We start from the raw sequence: 22,905 nt of genomic DNA, 5'->3' as shown, positions 1-22,905 counted from the left end.
GCCGAAGAGCGAATCGCCACCCCCCCCCCACACCACTACGATCCCTAAACGCCTCGTGATTGGTTAAACACTTAACTCCGCCCCTTTAATGCCCCCCCCCCCCTATTTTCCGTCGAAATCCCGCCTCCTTCACCCGCAATCCAACGAGCGCAATTGGTCGAGGCTTGAGCGCCCCCCCCCCGCCGCCCCATCAGAAATCGACGGGGAAGGCGCTGATTGGCTGTTCCCCAGCCAAAGGTTCGTAGCGATTGGTTAATAACTTTACACCTTGGTCCGCCCATAATTGGCAACAAAGAAGGTGATTGGTTAAGAAGTGACTCCACCCCCACCACGCGCTTTATAAATTCAAATTCAACTTCATTTGTCATGAAAACAAACCGTGGGCCTTTCGAGGGACGTTTAAAGCAACGGCCCTTTTTTCATGGCACCTACTTGACTTTACCGAAAGACCCAAAGAATATCGCTACACCTGTATTGGAAGATGTTCTTAGCTCTACGGAGCCACCCAGCAACCTCAACAAGTGAATGTAACACATTCCTCCTGCGGAGGGAGCTGGTAGGAACGTTGGGTTGCTCGGTCAATGGCCAGGGTCAACGGCGGCGTGGTGTATTCCGCAAATATGGCCGACTGTGAGGGCAGGCACAAGCCGGCGTGAGTAGGTTAAACGTTGAGTTTTATAAGGGCACCACGGGGTGACCAGCCCCTCCCCACCCAGCCCCATCCCTCCCACCCCCCACCCAGCCCCACGCTCCCCACCCAGCCCCTCCTTATCCAACCCATCCCCACCCTCCCCACCCCTCCCATTTTTTGATGCACGACGGACGGACACAATAATCCCATGTGGGCTGGTGTAACCAGGAGGTTCCTACCAGTATAACATTCTACTCGCCCCCACTCAACAACATTATCGACAGACCGAACATCCTCAACACAGCAAGCTTTTAGGAAGTTTATTGGGCCGTCAAACTGCCTTGAATGTTGTTGAAAACGAATTTCAAAGCACGATGACAAAGGTAGTGAAGAGCCATGTACAGACGTCAAATCTACAAACGGAAATCAACAGCGGTCTCTCACGACGTGGCCTCCCGTGACATTATTCGGCATTTTAGGAGCGTTATCTCCATCTCTTGCATGCGACCCATGTTAATTTCAACACAGTGCTGCTTCCCCTAATGTAAAAAAAGTTACAATAAAATAAATGAACAGTAAAAAGAGTCGTCGCTGATTTTTCTTGTTTTGCTCGTGACGTTCACGCGAAGTTCAGCGATTCTACTGCAAGAAGACAAAACCGCAAAAACAAATTCAGGTGGGGGTCCGAGACATCATCGAAGGCTAAGAGTCAAGGAGAAAAAAAACTCCCTTCCCAAACACTTTGCTTCGGACGTAACCACCTGTGAAGGCTGGTTGCATACTCATGCGACTTGTTGAACGATGGACTTGCCGCCGGACCGCACAGGTTTCGTAACGATGAACGGTAAATTAACAAATTGCTTCACTGGGGTGGCAAAGATTTAATCTGTTGCCAGCTTCATAGTAATGTTTCTGCATCCAACAACTGACAGCCCCGACCTATTATGAGACGCTCGTTCTACCCACTCAAGCAGCCGGTGATGATAAACACTCCCTGCTGCGTATCATTTGCACATTGCCAACTTTAGGCATTAGGTAAAACCACAAAGCAAACTTCGCCCCAACACCGCGCCTGGCAGACTAAACCTGGCTGGGAAACGTAGTAGCTTTACGAATAGCCTTGCGCGATGAGAAGGAAACGATGACCAATGTTTTTATGACCCACGCGATTTAAAAAAAAAAGGGAGAGAACGCAGTCACGTTCTACTCCGAAACGACAGGCGGAAGAAGTGGCCGGACGCACTTTATGGATTACGTTGCATTTTCCGTAAAAGTCTCATCGGCCAATTGCTCAAGTGTGAACGGCAGCAGCAGACTTCATATGTGAGAGGGAGGGAAGTGGCTGAAGGGGGGGGGGGTTCAATTTAAAAACGAGGGATGAACAAAACAAGCCATTCGCGAGCAAACCCATCGACGATACGAGTTACGCGAGTGCGAACCAACCTGAAGCAAGGCCAACAGGACCGTGGCTGAAAACATGGGTAACAGGTGTGCAGCATTACACATTTACATCACTGTTGCCTCCGTTAGCAGACGTTCGAGAGGGTCTATGGCCTACTCTTCCACGCTGACCAGATGTATTGAAGTTGCCCACATTTTAAACCCGCTGCACGCAATCTACCGAGATTTACTGTGGTGGACACATTTATACTGCCGAGCGGATCAAGGCCAGGTTATTTTTTTGTTTAAAATAAAACTCCACGATTGTTTTCAACTGTCGCGCCCGGAGATCGCAACCGGCGACCTCTGTGTCGCAAGGCCCAGTGTGCTCACCATCACACCACGGCAGCATCCTGAAGACGCGTGTAAAATAAACAATAAGGTGGGTTCTTCACAAATATAATGGCTTCGACGGCCACACAACAGCATTCACAAGTGTAAGCCGCTGTCGTTGGTTGGCCCGTATGGGCCCTGTGCACGTGTCCACACGTGTGCACGGGTGAAGAGCGGTGCGCGACTTCGTGCGAGCACAGTGTGCATTAGTGAGAGGGGCAATGACTGTAGCAATGGCCACTAGTGTGTTGGATCACATTTGGGTTGAATGCGATGGGCTCGGGGCGATATACCACTGGCCTTTTCGGCACGTGTACAATCCACCGCTGGATCAGGGCCTCCTCACGCCATGCGGGCCGGTGAGGGTTGTTTGACCGTACTTCACGTTGGTTTGTGGTGCGTTGGTAAATGTGTGGAACATAGACGTGGTCGTATAATACGGTACAATTGATTTCGATTGCACCATTCTCTGCCGTTCGCCACGTAGCCCTATGGGAACCTGCTTAGTGTCAACGACGGTCACCCATCTGGGCTCCTCGGCTGTCTTGATATAAAGGTGCCATCCACCCCATCTTTGACCATTGCGATATTATCAACCGCCTAGCCTCCGAAACCAATCTAAAACGGATTGTTCCATTTTACCACTCAGCCGTCCGCTTTGCCCTTGATGTCCGCTTTACAAAAGATCATTACAACCTCTATATTACCTCAAATTAGTCCCCCCATGGACATCCGAATGTGAGATAGCCACTGGGCCGTCTTCATCCTTAAAAGTTATTTTGAAATAAACCTGCCAAACATCTAAAAAGGACCTACTATCTTCACAAATTCCCAGCTGCAACCTCAGAAGTGCCTGCCCCCCCCCCCCCATTTCTACTAAAAATACCAGCTGTTAAAAGTAGGGTTGGGCGACACGTCCTTCCACGTTGCTGCCCCACGTTACCGGAACGCCCATGCGCCTCTGAAGCTTCGGATCAGGCTCCCTCTGCTACCTCTCGATCCCTCCACCGTTGACAAATCACTCCCAGCTCAGAAAGCGCAGCAGCAAGATCAGCTCCACCCGTACCTGACCCGCTTGCTGCTACTTTTTGCGTTCTCAGGATTGACTGGCTGTTCTATCCCCTCGATTGTGTTCGCTGCGCCTGGCGATTATCGCCTCTCCAACCATTAGTCACTTGGTCTTAAATTTTTGGTGCAATATGCATGGTTAAATTAATGTTGTTATTTTTTGGTTCTTGATGGATTTTATTTTCCCTGCACCTCCCGACGCATTCTGCTCCAATGTTGCCTGTTCCTGCGTAAGGATCCCTTTGATGTTGTTTCGTGCCGATGCAGCATGAATCTCCCGAGAAAACTAGCTGGGTTAACTGGCTGAACGGGATTTCCCATGGAACAATTAAACATCTCAACTCTGAGATCTGATGCATTAAGGGTAAAAAATAATGATATTTTCGAATATTTTTTTATTTAAAATTGTATTCATTTTTACAATCGTGACTTTGTCATACGTTTCCAGCTCACAATCGGCGGCGAGACATAACCCATCACAGGATTTCACCCAGTCTCGTGGTGAAGTGTCAATGAGTTTCTAAATGTTTGTGTGTGTTGATGAAAGGTTGCCAGACGGGGCAAGTCTTGCGTATATTCCTCTCTTCAACATAAAGAATCCTCACTGCAAGAAAAAAAAAACATTAAAAAAAGATTAGAGTCTACAATTCCAATCGTTAAAAGACCATCAGTGATGTACAACCTGTGAAGCTTAACACGTAGGCTTTCGCGACCAAAAAAAACCTCTACCCTGTGAAGCCTTTCACGGACTGTTGGGGCAATTTCTGTTATCGAGCACCTATGAAGGCTGGCACGGCACACGAGGGGGTGGGTGGCCAGCACCACGCCCGGTCGCCTTTGTCTCCCGAGTGATGATGTTTAACACATCGCACCAGGTACTCATTTGAGGCCGAGTCAACCAAAGGAAGGCCCAGGACCCGATTCAGAAAATCGTCAATGATGTTGAACGTGAGCGGAAATTCAACTCTGTTTAACGCAGGCATGTCCAAAGTCCGGCCGGCGGGCCAATCACGGCCCGCGGGCAGATTTCATACGGCCCGCAGCTTCGGTCTTATAATGTGTTATTTATGGCTCGCCAGCTCTGTCAGAATAAATATATCATAAAACTCATGGAAATTTAAGGTATTCTATACAGTTTGTTCAATGTTATCTGACTGAATGAAAGGCAGAATTGCGTTTTTAGAGTTGTTCCCGTCTGCCTGAGTGGCTTATATTTCGTTACATTGTCATTTGAAAAATAAAGGTAATTGTGACAATGAAAATTGTTTTATAACAGTGTGTATTTCCACGTAACTTTTATGGTTAAAACAATGTCAAAAGGAACTATTGGCCCCCGGGCATCTTCACTTTATCAAATGTGGCCCTCTTTGCAAAAAGTTTGGACACCCCTGGTTTAACGGGTTCGTAGCATAGCGCACTAACCACCGCACTACCGCACACAAGTACACACAAACACAAACATCGCTGGTAGAGGCTACATAGGCTGTTAGGGTCAGTGCTTTCAGCGAGAACACACACACACACAGGTACACAAATGTTGCTCACCTTGACCTCCTGGGGTTTGGTCCACTTGAGCGCCTGCCGGGGAGGCAGAGAGGGCGGCGAGGGGTGGTAGAAGACGCAGCCGGTCCGCTTGCAGCGTACCCCGTAGCGGCACGGCTACAAACGCGGCGCGGAGGTGGGGGGGGGGACAAAAACACGAAAATTCGTTGACAATTTTTACTTTCGTTGATAAAGAAACTCGCGTTCGTCAATAACGTTGCGGCCTTCAAGAGAAGACCAAAATATTGACGTTTTGGGCAATGAGTCTTCTTCACAGTGCTTAGGCAAGTGCTATTGAGAAATGTGTTGAGTTTTTTTTACATCAATTCACCTTGAAACAATATAAATTAAGACGTAAAATGACTGCCTGAATACACTAATCCTAAAAAGTATCAACGGAAAACATGCGATTGTGAACAATACAGAGTTGCAAACAACTTATTTCCTAGTAATGCAAACAATCTTTTACCAATGTTATCCAATCCACACGACCGGTGCCAAAAATCTTTGGGTGAAGATCTCACGCACAGCAGTGCAAACCTCAATGTTAGACAACTGGCCCACGGAAGCGGACATCACAGAGCCACCTCTGATATCACCGCAAGTGACCTTCGGTCCACACAGCTGGGGCGCAAGCTCATTCCTATCCACCCTACCGACACCGTAATATTCGCCACGCGATAGCCAAAGAAATATTTGTAATTCTCAAGGAGGCCGATTTCAGTCAAATTAAGTGCAGCGCCAAATTTAACGTCACATGATTTGCCTTTTTAGAGCGCTCTTCATCGCCCGAGCCATCCGGTCACATGCCATTTCATTCTTTTGCTTTTTGTTCCCATTTATTATTTTCCAGCGGTCGCTCGTGAACAGAGACCCCCCCCTCTATTGGGGGGATGACCAAAGGAAGAAGACATCTCACGAAACAATATCTCAAGACGTTTCAACATCTCTTAACCCCTGAGGACAAAACGCTTGAAAAGAAATGAACATTAGGAGCGGGTTAAAGAAGTTGTTACCTTTGGATGCTCGAAGGGACATTCCAGGTTCTTGCACTCGGGGAAGAAGCGGCATTGAGCGGAAGAAGAGACGACCGGAGCTGCCACTAAAACGAGACAAAGATCCCCCGTTAAAGCCTTAACAGACTGTTGGGGCAAGTGCTGTTCGCGAGCACCGACGAAGGCCGGCACGGCATGCGAGGGGTGGGTGGCCAGCACCATGCCCGACCACCTTTGTCTCCCCAGTGTAGATGTTTACACACCACACCAGAGTTGAGATAATCGTCATTGGTGATGGCCGTGAGCAGGAATCGAACTCGGGTCGCCGGGTTCGTAGCGCAGCACGCTAACCGCTACACAATCGCTCCCAATTGAACACGCTTACAGGCACACACATGCGTGGGTCAGACGCGGTCCTATCCAACGACAACAATGACGCATTCATAATTAATTTTTGTTTGAGGCCACGTAATGATCTGGCCAAGGTTGCGGCTGTGAAATAATACTGGCTGTGAAAACCAACGTGTTAAGTTAAAAACAAACCGTCATTTTAGTGCCAAGTTGGGCGAGTGTCACCACGGTATCTGTACTAATGTGGGGGACACTTTAACACTTTTAAAGCTACGTGGATTGGTAAAGACACACCAATAGGCCATGGGATAGGCCCGTGTGCGACAAGTTAAAATGTAATAGATCAATCACAATATACAGAATAGAAACTACGTAGTTATATGTGTGTGCGCGCACGCGCAAGCTTCAAATCTTACCATAGAAATGAGCAAACACTGACAAGGGTAGTGTCTCAATAACATGAGAATGACAATCAGAAGGATTTGTCTAATCCTTGATCACCTCCCACTGCACGAGGGAGTGGTGTGGCCAGCACCACGGCCAGACACCAATGTGACCATTGAACATCATTGCACACGTACACGGCGCACGAGGCGATGGGTTGGCCAGCACCACGCCCGGCCGCCTTTGTCTCTCCTAATGCCGATATTTACACATCGCACTAGGTACTCGTTTGAGAGTGTGTCAACCTAGGGGACGCCCAAGACCGGTTGAGATCATCGTCGCTGATGTTGGCCGTGAGAGGGAATCTAACTCGGGTCGTCGGGTTCAAAGTGCAGTGCGCGAAACGCTACACTGCCGCTCCCCACTACGCATACACAAAAACAAAGATCCCCCGCATAGCCTTTACAGACTTTTGGGGCAAGTGCCGTTTGCGAGCACCTATGAAGGCCGGCACGGCATACGAGGGGGTGGGTGGCCAACAAACACCACGCCCGGCCGCCTTTGTTGCTTACAGACACGCGTACGCACGACACCACCGCGTGCTCACTCGAGCCCGGCTCACCTGGCTTGGCAGGCTGCGCAGGGCGGCGTTTCTCCGTGTGCGTGAAGGGGCACTCCACCTTGCTGCACTTGCCGTCAAAGCGGCACACCGGGTGGATGTAAAGGCACCGATCGCCGAACTTGCAGTTGGGGAACGTCCTGTGTGTGCGGAAACAAGAGCATTACCAAGACGTGGAAACAAACATTTTGAATGCGGGTTTCATATTCTGGGCAAATAGGCATTTGTGCGTCTAACAGATCGTTACTTTACCGGGCGAGGCCTACTGGGCTACAAAGCCCGCTTTCAGAAGCAACCTGGCCACAAATGATAGCTCAACGACGTGGCTTATCACGTGGAAATTTATGGTGACCAAATAATCTAAACCACGTTGATTCGAAATGTGGAGGGGAAAAGCGGAGGACTAGGAGAAATATAGACACGACCAGAGGGAGAACGTGCAACTCCAAATATACAGCGACCCTCCACTTGTACATTAAGCAGTTCACCTCCTGAACCTCCTCCCATTCCTCTCTTAAAGTCTCACCTCATCTCTCTACTCCATCCTCTTCGCTCCCCTCACCCCTCCACTGCTTCCCGTCCCTCCCCAACCCTTTTCGTTATCCCTAAGTACCCCTCTATCGCTGTCACTCATACCTCAATACCTTGCACATCCCCTGTCAAATACTCTAAACGTATGGCTCTAAATGTGGAGGGAAAAATCCACGCGACCACGGGGAGAACATGCAAACCTCCAAATATACAGCAGGAGTTAGGGTCGGCATCGAACCCACGGCCTCCTGTGTTCGAGGCGAGGTAGCGAGCATCTCGCCAACGTGGGGCCCATCCAACTAATTTCTCCATCCGATGGCACAACCACCTCCCAACACTCTCCAGTTGCCAATTGTCTTCCTCTCTCAGCATCCGCGTCTCCGCTGAATGTGCACATGTACGGCACTTATGTCTACCCACTGCTAGACGAAGGGGGGTTACGTGAGCATACTTCACCACGCTGGTCAGCGCGGAGATGGTAAAGGCGGCGAGCACAGACGTTGGAAGCGCAGTGCAGCGCATAGGATTTTTGCGAAACTGCCCTCTGCTGAAAGTGCAGAGCACCAGTTAGCGCATGGTGGTCAACCATCCAAGCCCTATGAGGTGATTCGCTCACAGCCCACTTCTGCTTATATAGCTATGTTATCTCGTCAAGGAGCAATAAACCATCAAGCGTACTCCGGTCATCCTCCCAGCAGCAGTAGTGGCGGCTTTTGGCTAACCGTCGAACAAAGACGGTGGCCGTCGCATCGCGCGCTCTCAGAAGCGTTTCTGCGGCCGTCTGGAACACTCTTCCTTCCGATATAAGGAAGTCACCGGAGATTTGCACTATTAAATCTAGATTAAAAAAACGTATTTCTTTAGACCTGCTTTTTGTGTTCAGTGTGTTTGTCCTGCCCCCCGCACCTTCCGATCACCGCGGTTGGCTACGTACGTACGGTGCTAAAGAAGCTCAACGCACACGTGCATACACACACACGAAGGCCAAGCAAAAGCCTTCTCAGCTCCACCCATCTCTCCACGTGAAAGATGAAAACTTTTTGAAAAGGGGGGTAAGGTGGGGGGGCAGGGCTGGGGGAGGGGGGGGGGGGCAACGCTTACTTGCAACACTGCGTCGGGTGGTGGAAGGGGCACGCTTCCCCGTTGCTGCAGCCGGGCCAGAAGCGGCAGCGCTCACGCCCTTTCGCTTGAGCCTCGGGGACGTAGCCCTCGTCCGAGTCGTCTGGGTGCGGAGGTCGCACGTGGGGAGGAGAAACCGAGGGGAAATGCGGAGGTTTGCGGGGGGTGGTGGTGGGAGGAGGGAGAGGCGAGGAGACGCAGGGAGGCACGGGGGGGAGACGATGAGAAGTGGGGAGACGTCGGGAGGAGATAACGTCGAGACGCGGGGGGAGACGCAGGGAGGGGGGGAGATGGAGACACAGCCACGGGGCAAGAGGACATGTGGGGGAGACACGGGTGAGAGACATTTTAATTTCAGCTCGGTGAACGACGCTTCCTCCACAACACATTGTAAGCGGACTCCTCCCAGTGCCGTCCATCAGCTGACGCCCACCCCATCACGTGACGCCCACCCCATCAGCTGACGCCCACCCCCATCAGTGACGCCCACCTCATCAGCTGACGCCCACCCCCAACATCTGACGGCCCTCCCACCCCCCGGGTCTTACCGTCCGACTCTCCCAGCGACACGGCCACGGGCTTGAGCTTGGGGATCTGCATCAGCTTGCCGTCCTGCGCCTGCACGAAGACGTGGGGCCTCCCGAGCGGCACCGACAGCTCCATCTCCTCCATGTCGACGACGCCGCCGCCCATGGCCTCGGACTCGGAGTAGCACGGCTCCATCTCCTCCACCTCGGCACCCGACACCGCCAACGCCACGGCGGTCATCGTCACGTCATCGTCGTCCGCGTCGCCGGCAAATGAGGCCGCCCCCGCCGGAGGCGTCGTGACGCCGTCCAGCGTCACGATGAATTTGGGGCTCACGGGCCGGCGCGGCGGTTCGGGGTTCCTGCAAAAGGGCGCGTGCGCGCAAGCATGAGCGTGAGCGTGAACGTCGATGGCTCCAGCAGGGGTAGGCAAACCTGTGGCTCCAGAGCCGCGTGCGGCTATTTGAAGACTGCTTCGTGACGTTATTCACAACTGTATTGCGGCTCAAGTACCCAGTGTTTTTGTTTACAGAATAACAAAAATGGTCGTCGACCCCTGGGCTAGAGTGGGGCGGTTGTGCACTGATACGAATCAGAAAACAAGAAAATGTCATGCGAATGCACAGACCCTGTAACGCTTTCCAACAAGCGTTTGTCCCCGGAAAGATTGAATTTGCAAACAACTTTGAAAAACGCATAACGAGACGGCGCCACACGTGGAGGTATTTCTGATGAAGAGACCGCATGAGCAGAGGCCCCATCTAAGTGCACGGGTTTACCCGATTTCATACAACAGGTATGTAGATTCTAGATTTGAAGCTTTCGTGACTGCAAGGATTCATATTCTTAGGTTTTTTCGGTAGTCACGTAAGTAAAAAATGTAAATTAATAAAAGTAAGCTTGTGTTGCCTCCGAAACGTCGTAATTTTTATTTTATTTTTATTTTATTAATTTTAATTTTTTACCTACGTGACTTTACTGAAAAAACCTAAGAATAGGTATGTAGATCTCATTAGAATTCCTAGCGCACAAGCGTACGCCGCCTACTACAGCGCGCAGATTCATTAACATGCCAACAGCGGTATGTTGTTAATGTTCCTAATTTATTTCAGGAGGCCTTATCCGGCTTCCAGAGGCTTTACTCTATGAAGTGCAGTGACAGATTGGATCTATAAACTGTTGCAGTAAAGTCCATTCATTGGGCGCCACCCATCGCTGCCCGTTTGGCCTCCTCCCTTTGGAGAGAGCCTGAACCCCGATGAGCCCTTGGCAGAGGTCGCAACCGGGTACCCGATACCCGTACCCTACCCGATACCCGTACCCGATACCCGTACCCTACCCGATACCCGTACCCTACCCGATACCCGGCTACCCGTACCCAGCCGGGTACGTGTACGGGTAGCCGTTTGCGACCCTGGTGCGGCCGGGTACGGGTAGGCCGTGAGTCACTGGTGAGTAACCGTTTGTCACTCATTTCCCAACGTCTTGTCTCTTCTCACAATTCAAGTTCCTAGAATCAACCCACCCGCGCCTGCAACATGGCTTCATCCCAGAGGTCGCAATCAGGTACCCGATACCCGTACCCTACCCGTACCCGGCCGGGTACGGGTAGGGTACGGGTACGGCCGGGTACGGGTACGGGTACCCGTTTGCGACCCTGGTGCGGCCGGGTACGGGTAGGGTAAGGAATCAAAACCCGTTTGCGACCTCTGGCCCTTGGCGTGCCGTTACCGGTTCCGTATGAGCCGTGGCGGCGCGATGACGGCTGGTGGCGTAGCGCCCAGACGATGCGCCAGCGAGTTGCTGGTCGGAGCGGCGGGCATCACCGGCTTCGCCACTGCCGCCACTGCCGCCATCGTAACAGTCTCCCTGGGGGGGTCTCGCGTCTGGCTCCTCTCCTCGTCCGTCAGCACGAAGGAGCGCGTGTCGGCAAACACCACCACTGCACGCGCGCAGACATACACACACACGAGCGCAGACGTATTAGTGACCGTTTCTGTCATCCACACGCACGGACGCGCACACCAGAGATACACGCGAGCAAATGTCATTTTCTTGCTTTCATTAAACTAAATTTAAACCACAATTATCGGCACCTGAAAGCGAGCAACCAGAGTTAAATTCTCAGTCGCGGCTAACATCAGCAGTGGCTAGCATGGGGAGACCTCGGCTGCTGATCAATAATCGACCGATTCATGATAACAAGGGTATGTACGTTGAACTTCTTTCGCACCGTAAGTAGCCAACAGTGCTAAGTTCGTGATACACGAGTGCTGCTGGTGCTGGCGATCATTATTACACCGATGCTGCTGCTGGCACTGACAGATAAGACAGCGTCATTCAGACGCTGTCTTTCCGACAGACCTGTTCTTCACCTGAAGACGGCTGCTTGCGTTGTGGCCGAAACGTCGTTGATAATTATTTTATAATGTTTTATTTTTATTATTTTATTATTTCCCTTCTACGTGACTTTACCGAAATAACCAAGAAGATGAATCCCTGCAGTCACGAAAGCTTTAAATCGAAAAATGCTACGGCTGCTACTACTGCTGATGACAACGGAACTGATGACGAACAAAAGGCAACACAACCAACGGTGCCAGGCGTAAGAAACTCTCCGCCACTCTTTAATCCAACTCTCGTATCCCTCCTCATTCCTCCGCCGATTAGGCCGCGACCGCCACTCACCGGGCCGAGCACTGCTGGCCTCGTGCGGCCTCGCGTCATTTCCGAGCGCCTCCACGTGCCGCGAGTCCACAAGCAGCGTCTGCACTTGCGGTTTTATCTGCGGCTGCAGCTGCGGTTGCGGCTGCGGTTGCGGTTGCAGCTGCGATTGCGGCTGCGATTGCGGCTGCGATTGCGGCTGAGGTTCCGGCTGAGGTTCCGGCTGAGGTTGCGGCTGCAGTTGTGGCTGCGGTTGCGGCTGAGGTCGCAGCTGAGGTTGCGTGCGTGTCTGCTTGGGGCGCCAGCTCTCCCGTTCCGGCTGAGCACCACCCTGACCCAATTCCAGGTTCCTCCTGATCATGGCCCGGCGTGGTTGTGGCACAGTGGAGCGCTTCGACTCTACTTCACGCGGTTCCACTTCCTGTGGTTCCATTGCCTGCTGCTGCTGGTGTAGCTGCTGCTGCTGCTGCCGCCGCTGCTGCTCCAACTGCCGCTGCTGCTGCTGCTCCGGCTGCCGCTGCTGCTGCTGCTCCGGCTGCCGCTGCTCCGAATGTGGCAGGAGGCCGTGCTTTGGCTCCAGAGGCCGTGCCGTGCCAGGCCGGGCCTCGGGCCAGCGGGTGACACTCTGGCGCGGACCGGAGGAGGCCCTGTAGGTCAGCCGACCCGCCTCGTCGGCCTGGACCGTCCCGGACCCGCGCGTCCACTTCCTGGGCTCCCACTCGCCCTCCCTGTCCTCCCGAGGGCGAGCCCTGGGGGCCACGGGGGCAGTCTGCCGCTGCTGGATGGCTGTGTGGGAGAAGAGCGGGGAAACCCCCCAAGGGAGCCAGACAGAGGTGAGGGGAGGAGGTCGTAGCAACAGAGGGGCAGCAACAAAGGACAGGAGCAGAGGACGTTAACACCCAGACCATAGTTTTTTGATCAACCCTGACATTGTGTATGTATGCTGAACTTCTTTTGCCAACCGTGCTAATCGGAGGTGCGGCCTAACCATGGATAAATAAACTATTCGTATTATTCCTGGAAACTCGTGTAGGGTCTGCCTTCCTGGTCCTCATTCCTGTCTTGAGCCATCATCTGCACGTCCACTCCACAGTCCTTCATATGTCCTAGCTCACCACCTCAAACCACCTCTTTTTTCCCTAGGCCCTGCCTCTCGGTCTCCGCTCCGATGCTCCCACCCTTCATCGCCTTTATTCTTCTTCTAGTGGAGGTTTTTTCTCTTCTTCACAACGTGTCCCACCCTAACCACCGGAGTTGACTATCTCCCAGCTTGTCTGAGACGAGGGCACCACACCCTTCACTTCTCCCTCATTTACAGCACGCGAATAATCACGCACGAGTCTAATCACATCATAACAATATATAACCATAACAATATATTCATCTAGACATCATATTCCAGGGGCAGCACAGCGGGTTGCAGTGGCTACGGGGGGGGGGGGGCGGATCAGGGGCTACGGCAATTGTTCTCAACCTTGAAACAGAGAGATCGCAAGTCCGCACCTCCAGTCAACAGGGCGTTAGTAAGTGCACGTGGTGGTAAGGTATTCGCTTCACGTTGCGTATCAGTGCGTTGTGTGCTAAGCATTCACAATCAATAGTCGGGGTTCAGCGGGGCTGGGACTTGAATGGGATGGCCGGCAGGGGAAGCAGTGAGGGTGTTGTGCGTCGCTTACGCTGCATGCGGCTCGTGGTGCGGGACACCGACTCCTGCGCCTCGGAGATGGCCTTCATCAGCAGGCTCTTGTTCGCTTGCTTCGAGGGAGGCAGCGTTGGCCTAGTGGACGGGCAGGCGGGAGGGTGGGGGGGGGGGTCAGCGGACAGCCGTGGGTGCGCGCGCACAAGAAGCGGACAGGAAGACGCATGAACACGGGGCACGCGGACGCGATGGCGCACGTCCAATTGCATTCCAGTACATCCCTCCCTTACGGCTTACCCGTGTACTCCCATGTGCCCCCCTGAAACCCCGAGCTTCACCGCAGAACCCCGCATCTCCACGATGTCCCTACGCATATTCGTGCCTTCCCACGTTTGCCAGTACATTCCTGTACGTCCCCAGTATTTTCCAACGCATCACCCCACGTCCCCATTAGTTCCCTCACGTCCCATTGCATTGACCCGTCACTTCCCTGCGGACGCCCCTTCATCTCCACAATATCCCTGTGCATCCCCGCGCACTCCAGCGTATCCCTTAACATTCCTGCGTGCCCGCAAGGCTTCCAATGCATCCCCTCACCTCCCCTCTCCCCTCCATATTCCCAAGAATGTGTCTCCATGGATCCTCCTACCCCCCCTGCCCTCATCCCCAAGTGCCCCTCACTGCACGCACTTGCGCTCGGGTTTTGGAGGGAGCTGCACGCTGCTGGCAGGGCCGCCCCCGCGCCGCCAGACGTCCACCTCGTCCTCCTCCTCCTCCTCCTCCCCCTCCTCCTCCCACTCTCCTCGGTCGTCGTCTTCATCGTGGTCGTCGCCCTCCAGCGGGAAGACGCGCAGCACCGAGCTGGAGGCGCCCACACGCCGCCCACTGCGCCAGCCCTCGCCCTCCTGCACGCGTCATGCACGACATTGTCGCCATCGTCGTCATCGTCGGAAGCGCCCATTCGCTAGATCGCCCCACTCTCGCTCACTCACGCACTCTCTCACTCCCCTCTCTCTCTCTCTATCATCAATCACCTGTTCTCTCTCAATCGCCCGCACTCCATAATGAAGGGGGTTATTTTGGGTAAGATCGCGTGAATATAAATGTGCCGTTAAACCCACCACCACCACCCACACAGCCAATTAATAAGGTTTGTCACGTAAACAAAACGTGCCAATCAGTGAATACTTCAGCACATCGGTGTGTTGGAGAGCAAACCCACAACATTTACAATTTGAGTAGCATGACGTTTCGCTGGTGATTACAAGCAGCCTCTCGCTAACTTTCACTCTCCTGCTCTCACTCTGCCTCGCCCGCTCTTGCTCTCTGTCGCGCTCTCTCTCATCATCTCTTTCACCTGCTCGCAAACTCAAACCCCCAGCTCGCTTCCCCGTGCACGCTGAGGGCCGTTTGTGTCTCTGACAAGTCGACAGAGTCAGGCCGCCCGAGAGATGGGGTGAATTTTCTACACTGCAATGCAGAGTTGATTTTAATTAGGGTGACGACATGAACGTGAGGGTCAGAACGATGAGGCACTAAAGAAGGCAAAGCTTCTGGTGCCCATTTCAGACAGGTGGAGAGAAACTCTCGACTTGGACGGGTGGAACGCGTCACAATAAAAGAGGAAAATCTGCATACCAACTGCAGAGCAAGGCCCAATGACGGCGATTTAGAACACTTTCAGGATTCTAACGTTGAGCGTTAATGGCCAGGGCTCACACAGGCAGTTTGGAGAGCAGTATAACCATTCCTAAGTTATTAAGGAACAGAAACCATTCAGCAGAACAGTGTTTTCGGCCGAGTATTTGGCACGGTCCTTTCACATCCGCCAAATCCTGGAAATTTGCGTGACACCGTGTGACCTGTGACCCCCGTAACCTCACCTCCCGCGCGTGTCGCTCGCCCCCGCGCTGGTGGCCCCCGTCGTGGCTGCTCCGTGTCGAAACCACGGGAACGGGCCTCCTCCTGGGGGGCGATGGCACCGTATCCACGGCAACGGAACGCTTCTTGGGAGGCAAAGAATCCATCTCTAAGGCACCGGGCCTCTTCCTGACGGGCAATGGCAGGGTATCCAGGGCGACGGCGACTGGACGTTTCCTGAGACTAGAGGGCATAATATCCACGGCAACCGGACGCCCCCTGGGAGGGGAAGGTACCGTCTCCACAGCAACAGGCCTCCTCCTGAGGGACAACAAATCAGTCCCTATGGGAAGAGGTCTTTTCCTGGGGGGCGATGGGACTGTATCTACGGTGACCGAACGCCTCTTGGGTGGCGATGGAATCGTCTCCACGACGACCGGTCGCTTCCTAGAAGCGGCAGCAGCAGCGATGGGCGGGGACCCGGAGCCCATCACCACGGCGATCGGCCTCTTCCTGGGAGGCGAATCCACATTCCCCATGGAGACGGGCCGCTTCCTGGACGGGGAGGTTGAGGTCGTCACGGCAACGGGACGGTGGGGGGGCGGCGAGCGGGACCCCCCTGCGCCGCTGCTCAGGTCGTATGAGAGGTCGTCCAAGGTCGGGGTGATGTCGATGATGGGGTCAGAGGGCATGGGGAGGTCGGCGCTCGACGACAGGGAGTGCTTGAACGCGGTGCGCGAGGAGCGGTGCTCCCCACTGTGTCTGTCCGATGGGGGAACAAGTGGACACGCATGCATAGACGTGCATCGTCAGATGAAATGCAGGGCAAAGCTCCGTGTGAAACACCAATTAAAGCATCTGATAACAAAAACAGAAAATACATCAGCTGAAGCGCCTCAGCATAGAACAGCAGGTGAATTGAGAGAGATGATGGGCATAGTGAGCTATTAGATGAATAATGACGCAAAACTGCATTCCCTTGTACATTAAGGTAGTCTCCCTCCTTAACCTCCTTCCGTTCCTCTCTCAAAGCCTCACCTCTTCTCTATCACCCATTCTCTTCATTTTCCCTCCCCTCGCCCCTCCACTCCTTCCCGTCCCTCGCCTATAGCCCTTTCGTGATCCCCAAATAAACTCTACCCCTCTCACTCACCCCTCAATCCCTGTACGCCCCTGCCACATAAATCATTTTATTCTGTTGCCGTTTTGTAAGCGACTTGAAGGTGCTATATAAATACACCTCACGAGGCACCAGACGAAACATTGATCTTTGCACCACCAGCTGTCGCAGCAGTCCTGTCCCAGTCGGTGTCACCTGCTTACCGGCTACTGGAGGAGGAGGTGCGGTCGCGGCGTGTACTGACGCTACCGCCGCCACCCGTGGCGCCGCTGCCGGTGGAGCCCTTGGTGTCGCGTGGTGGCGCTGCCACCGCCGTCGGCACCCCCTCATGGGCGGCACGACCAGCGGGCACGGTCGAGTGGGAGATGGAGTGGCTCGAGTCTTTCTTTTCGCGGCTCTCGGACACCGGGGCGTCCGCTCGCGTCTGAGCCTGGTCTGCGGGAGCCACACAGCGGACGTAACGTTGTTCGTTTGTTTATCCAGTAAAGCCTTAAAAATATATGATTTCAAGAGAGACCTGCAATGCGCAGTTCAGCAACGTCATTTTTCGTGATCGTGACGAAAGCAAGGGACAATTATACGCTGCATTATCACGGGAAGACAGTGGCTGGTACATCGCAGTGTGTCGGGCAGAGGCACTCACCCACAGTGATGGAACGCAGCTTGTCCAGGACGCCATGCAGCCTGCGATGGGGTGAGGGTAATGGGAGAAGCACACATGCAAGCACACACAAGTTGCAAACGCAAGTCAACATACATACATACAACATGCATGCGCACACAAGCATTAAAACAAGTGACCATTGATACACATACATACGCATACACACAAATCAACACGCACAAAGAATTACGATTATCATTATCATGATTAAATTTATTACAATTTTTGTATTTTCCCAGGTAAGGCCCAGAGCTTTATAGCTTCATCAGAAGCGACCTGGCCACAAATGACAGCTCAAAGAAGTGGCTTTTCACATGCAAATTCATAACAGCCACTTATACCCTAAACACACGTTTTTAAACGTGGAGGGAAAACCCGGTGATTACTACGTTGAAAATGGCAAAGATAACGGTGATGTTGACAACGGCAAAGTGGAATAACGCACGCAGTTGTGCGCGGAGCAGCGCACAATGTCCGTGCATGCGCAAAGCGTACCACGCAGTGAACTTGCTGGTGTTGTCTCCCAGAAAGAGCATCAGATCGCGAGTCATCTGATCGCGGCTCTTCTTGTTGGCCACCATCACCATGATGTAGTCCGGCAATTCATTGTCTGAGCAGCACAACGCAAGGGGCTCAAAGTTCAGAACCGTGTGACAATTCGCCGGTGAAATATGAATGACAGTCAACTCCCAATTGCCTGGGGTAAGGGGGTGGAAAGGGTGGCCCGGATAAATCCGAAACAAAGGTGATGCAAAACACGTATGAAATTATAATTGTTTTTTTACCCTTTTATCTGGCAACAAAATTGACACCTTTTTTACGAGGAGTCATGTTTGCATAGACCACAATACCTGCAGTCATAATGCAAACAAAAAACATAACTCTGATAATGTATGCACTGTCCTTGAAGTTGATTGGTCCACACCCGAGACAGCTTTCCTTAGAGCCTAGTCTCACATGGTGTTGGACCAGATTACGCCAAAAGGCACACAACTCAAAGACAATGCACCATCAGAGTATGAGAGCTTGGGACCAGCATTTACACCATTGGTACCTCATTTGCCAGTAAAAAATAACAATTATCATATTTTTTTTACTGGCAAATGAGGTACCAATGACGTATGAAATTAGTCTATAAAACGTGTTTATTATTCGCCTACGTAGACGGAAGGCTTCTTTTATTCTTAAAAGGGTTTACGTGCCGATGTTTCAGTCATGTGGGCACCTACTCAAGAACTCAATGATCGAGGGGCAGCCAATGATTAAACGAAGAAATTCATTTGTTTGTTTTTCAGATGACACTACCAATCCGCGCCCATCACCTCCCGTCCAGTGGCACACGTGGGAAGCGGTGAGACTTTTCCTCAACTACCTTCGTGTGATCCCATTAGTCGAGCAATGTCACCCGATAATCAGCAGAGTAATCAATTACTTAAGTAATCAGATAACCCACCCCTATGACAATATAAATCACAATAATTAACATGTATGTATGTTCATATTCTTGGTTATTTCGGTAAAGTCATGTAGAAGGGAAATAATAAAATAATAAAAATACTAAATACAAATTCTCGCATCTCGACTACAACACAAGCAATCATCATCAGGTGCTGTGGGTTTCACACTTGATGATGATTGCTTGTGTTGCAGTTGAAACGTCGTGAGAATTTGTATTGGTTTTTTAGTTTTATTTTATTATTATTTTATTATTTCCCTTCTACGTGCCTTTACCAAAATAACCAAGAATATGAATCCCTGCAATCACGAAAGCTTTAAATCAAAATGTATGTTCACGTAGCGTTTAGATCAATTATTACATGCAATTACAGATTGCAGCAAGGTGTTTTATGAAATGGTGCAAATGTGTTTGCGATTGAAGGTGTCTTCTTACCAACATAAACCCCCAGCTCTGTGAGCTTGGTTTTAATAGCGGACTGAAAAAGAACACACAACACAAACACAGGACGATGAACAATTGATTACACGTTAACACCCACACAGCAGATATTTGTATTCCTGTACCAATGATAACACGTGCAGTGGTGGCGAGATGTGAATTCCGTAGCTAGGTATATTCGGGAGTGCGTAGGTTCGATCTCGGACCCTGACACCTATATATTTGGAGTTTGCATACTCTCTCTCTGTGGTCGCGTACATTTTTCTTCGGGTACTCTGGTTTTCTCCTCCGCATTTAGTATTTGGTTCTTGCTCTAAATTTCCACAAAAGCCAATTCGTTGAGCAATCATTAATGACCAGGTCGCTTCTGAAAAGGAGCTACATAGCTCAGTGGGCCTTACCTGCGAAAATAAAATATATAATAACACCCAGGGATTAATTTTAGCCGCGTGTGTCAGCACCCGACACATTGCATCCAGTATAATGTACCTCCCTCCCATGGCTACGGCTACTAGTAATGTGCCTACTACAATCTACCAGCGACCCACACAATAGTTCAGTGGGAAATTAATCCCGGATCGAACGCCTACATTTTAAGCGAGAGCTGCTATACTATATTCTTAGGTTTTTTCGGTGCTTCAGCCGCACCGAACCTCACAAAAATAATATCCAGGGCCTACCTTGGCTCCTCCCACCCTCAACCAGTATATATACAAGGACTGTTTTCTTGGAATCTCTCTCATTTGATACAGCTATCGTGCTGTGACGGTTCCACCTGAAGACGGAAGCTTGTGTTGCCTCCGAAACGTTGTGATTTTTATTTTATTTTTATTTTACTTTTATTAATTTAAATTTTTTTACCTACGTGACTTTACCGAAAAAACCTAAGAATATGAATCCTTGCAGTCACGAAAGCTTCAAATCTAGCTGCTATACTGGCAATAGACTGTCCTGTGTGTATCACGTGTCATACACTACATACACAACATGCCAGTTATACACTCCATAACTACCCCATGCATATCTACAGCCCTTTTGTCAATGCATTGATAGATGGGGGGGGGGGGCTCCTCAAGCCGTGCGGATCGTGGGGGTTGTTGACCATACTTCACTGCGCTGGTCAGTACTGGTTGGTGAAGGTGAATACACCATGCACGACACTGGCCATACAGCCTAACAATACCAGTGCCATACTCCCCTTAAGACGAGACGTAGGGCACAATATCAAACACAACCCCATTATCATTCCTACCCCCACGCCTTCTAAACACATACTTTTTAGGGGTTTCTGGTATTTAGGAACTTCTGGGTTTAGGGGTCTGTCTCTGGGCTTATGGGTTTAGGAGACTCGGGATTGAGGGGTCATAGGGTTTAGAGGTTTCACGGTTTATGAATCTCAGAGTCTCTAGTTCTGGAAGTCTCGGGGTTTATGAATCTCAAAGTTTCTAGTTCTAGAAGTCTCTGGGTTTATAAATCTCAGAGTCTCTGGGTTTAGAAGTATCGGGGTTTATGAATCTCAGAGTTTCTAGTTCTAGAAGTCTCTGGGTTTATGAATCTCAAAGTCTCTGGGTTTAGAGGTTTCGGGGTTTATGAATCTCAGAGTCTCTAGTTCTAGAAGTCTCGGGGTTTATGAATCTAAAAGTCTCTAGTTCTAGAAGTCTCGGGGTTTATGAATCTCAAAGTCTCTGGGTTTAGAGGTTTCGGGGTTTATTAATCTCAGAGTTTCTAGTTCTAGAAGTCTCGGGGTTTATGAATCTCAAAGTCTCTAGTTCTAGAAGTCTCGGGGTTTATGAATCTCAAAGTCTCTGGGTTTAGAGGTTTCGGGGTTTATGAATCTCAGAGTCTCTAGTTCTAGAAGTCTCGGGGTTTATGAATCTAAAAGTTTCTAGTTCTAGAAGTCTCGGGGTTTATGAATCTCAAAGTCTCTGGGTTTAGAGGTTTCGGGGTTTATTAATCTCAGAGTTTCTAGTTCTAGAAGTCTCGGGGTTTATGAATCTCAAAGTCTCTAGTTCTAGAAGTCTCGGGGTTTATGAATCTCAAAGTCTCTGGGTTTAGAGGTTTCGCGGTTTATGAATCTCAGAGTCTCTAGTTTTAGAAGTTTCGGGGTTTATGAATCTCAGAGTCTCTGGGTTTATAAGTCTCGGGGTTTATGAATCTCAGTCTCTAGTTCTAGAAGTCTCGGGGTTTATGAATCTCAAAGTTTCTAGTTCTAGAAGTCTCGGGGTTTATAAATCTAAGAGTCTCTGGGTTTAGAAGTCTCGGGGTTTATGAATCTCAAAGTCTCTAGTTCTAGAAGTTTCGGGGTTTATGAATCTCAGAGTCTCTGGGTTTAGAAGTCTCGGGGTTTATGAATCTCAAAGTTTCTAGTTCTAGATGTCTCGGGGTTTATGAATCTCACAGTCTCTAGTTCTAGAAGTCTCGGGGTTTATGAATCTCAAAGTTTCTAGTTCTAGAAGTCTCGGGGTTTATAAATCTCAGAGTCTCTGGGTTTAGAAGTCTCGGGGTTTATGAATCTCAAAGTCTCTAGTTCTAGAAGTCTCGGGGTTTATAAATCTCAGAGTCTCTGGGTTTAGAAGTCTCGGGGTTTATGAATCTCAAAGTTTCTAGTTCTAGAAGTCTCGGGGTTTATAAATCTCAGAGTCTCTGGGTTTAAAAGTCTCGGGGTTTATAAATCTCAGAGTCTCTGGGTTTAGAGGTCTCAGGGTTTATGAATCTCACAGTCTCTAGTTCTAGAAGTCTCGGGGTTTATGAACCTCAGAGTCTCTAGTTCTAGAAGTCTCGGGGTTTATGAATCTCACAGTCTCTAGTTCTAGAGGTCTTGGGGTTTATAAACCTCAAAGTCTCTGGGTTTAGAGGTCTCGGGGTTTATGAATCTCGCGGTTTCGGGGTACCGAGGCCCCCGATCATCGCGGACTCCACGAAGCCTCATCCTAACCCGCTAGGCCGCACGGCGGCATGCTACGCGCGTAGCCGTCGCAAGCCGGTCTCCCCCCAAAGCGCCGCTCCGTTGTACCCCCGAGTTCCCTGGGCCCAGCACGGCTGGAGGAGAAGGGGAAGCGAGAGAGAGAGGAGGGGGGCAGAGGCCATTGCGAGGAGTCGCGTTACCCGAATCTTGCGGCTGATCTCCGTGCCGAGCTCCACTCCGACGTCCATGTCTGCTGGCTTGTGTGGCGGAGGCCGCCTTCGGTGACGCTGCCGCGTGACGTCATCGCGCTGGACGGGCCCTGCGCGATGACGTCACGGGCGTGAACTTACGCGATGACGTCACGGGCGTGAACTTACGCGATGACGTCACGCGCGTGAACTTGCGCGATGGCGTCAGGGGCGTGAACTTGCGCGATGACGTCACGGGCGTGAACTTACGCGATGACGTCCTCCCCAAATCTTGAAGGCGGCGTGCCGGTGACGTCAGCGCGTCGACAATGCCGATGATTGCGTGCCCCAGCCCCAGCCCCGCCCCGCGCCGTATCTATTATTTATTTATTTCCTATACTGTGAGAAATTTATAACAAAATTTTATA

General features: G+C 51.2%; 1 protein-coding gene across 1 annotated transcript; it reads right to left on the bottom strand.

The window, feature by feature from the left end:
* Window positions 1-936: 936 nt before the first annotated feature.
* On the bottom strand, window positions 937-22,618 carry ZC3H14 (zinc finger CCCH-type containing 14). The gene is made up of 16 exons (XM_078616818.1): window positions 22,490-22,618; window positions 19,379-19,421; window positions 17,983-18,097; window positions 17,467-17,507; window positions 17,027-17,258; window positions 15,727-16,465; window positions 14,534-14,748; window positions 13,881-13,981; window positions 12,229-12,990; window positions 11,272-11,482; window positions 9,562-9,902; window positions 8,996-9,116; window positions 7,367-7,503; window positions 6,031-6,116; window positions 5,018-5,131; window positions 937-4,076 (listed from the first exon to the last, which is right to left on the bottom strand). The coding sequence occupies exons 1-16, from the start codon at window positions 22,535-22,537 to the stop codon at window positions 4,074-4,076; spliced, it is 3,309 nt and encodes a 1,102-aa protein (XP_078472944.1). The 5' UTR covers window positions 22,538-22,618; the 3' UTR covers window positions 937-4,073.
* Window positions 22,619-22,905: the final 287 nt, after the last annotated feature.

Source organism: Lampetra planeri, chromosome 52, assembly GCF_965212315.1.
Source record: "Lampetra planeri chromosome 52, kcLamPlan1.2.h2, whole genome shotgun sequence".
NCBI classification, from domain to species: Eukaryota; Metazoa; Chordata; class Hyperoartia; order Petromyzontiformes; family Petromyzontidae; genus Lampetra; species Lampetra planeri.
This window is presented reverse-complemented; position numbering and strand designations above follow the sequence as displayed.

Bases quoted from the DNA above. Each gene is read 5' to 3' on its own strand.
- ZC3H14 (XM_078616818.1), bottom strand. From the start codon at position 22,537: ATGGACGTCGGAGTGGAGCTCGGCACGGAGATCAGCCGCAAGATTCGG. The intron at 13,982-14,533 runs GTGCGTGCAGTG...CCCGTCCACTAG, and splicing joins CCTCCAAAACCCGAGCGCAA to GCCAACGCTGCCTCCCTCGA. The intron at 12,991-13,880 runs GTAAGCGACGCA...TCTCCCACACAG, and splicing joins CACCACGAGCCGCATGCAGC to CCATCCAGCAGCGGCAGACT.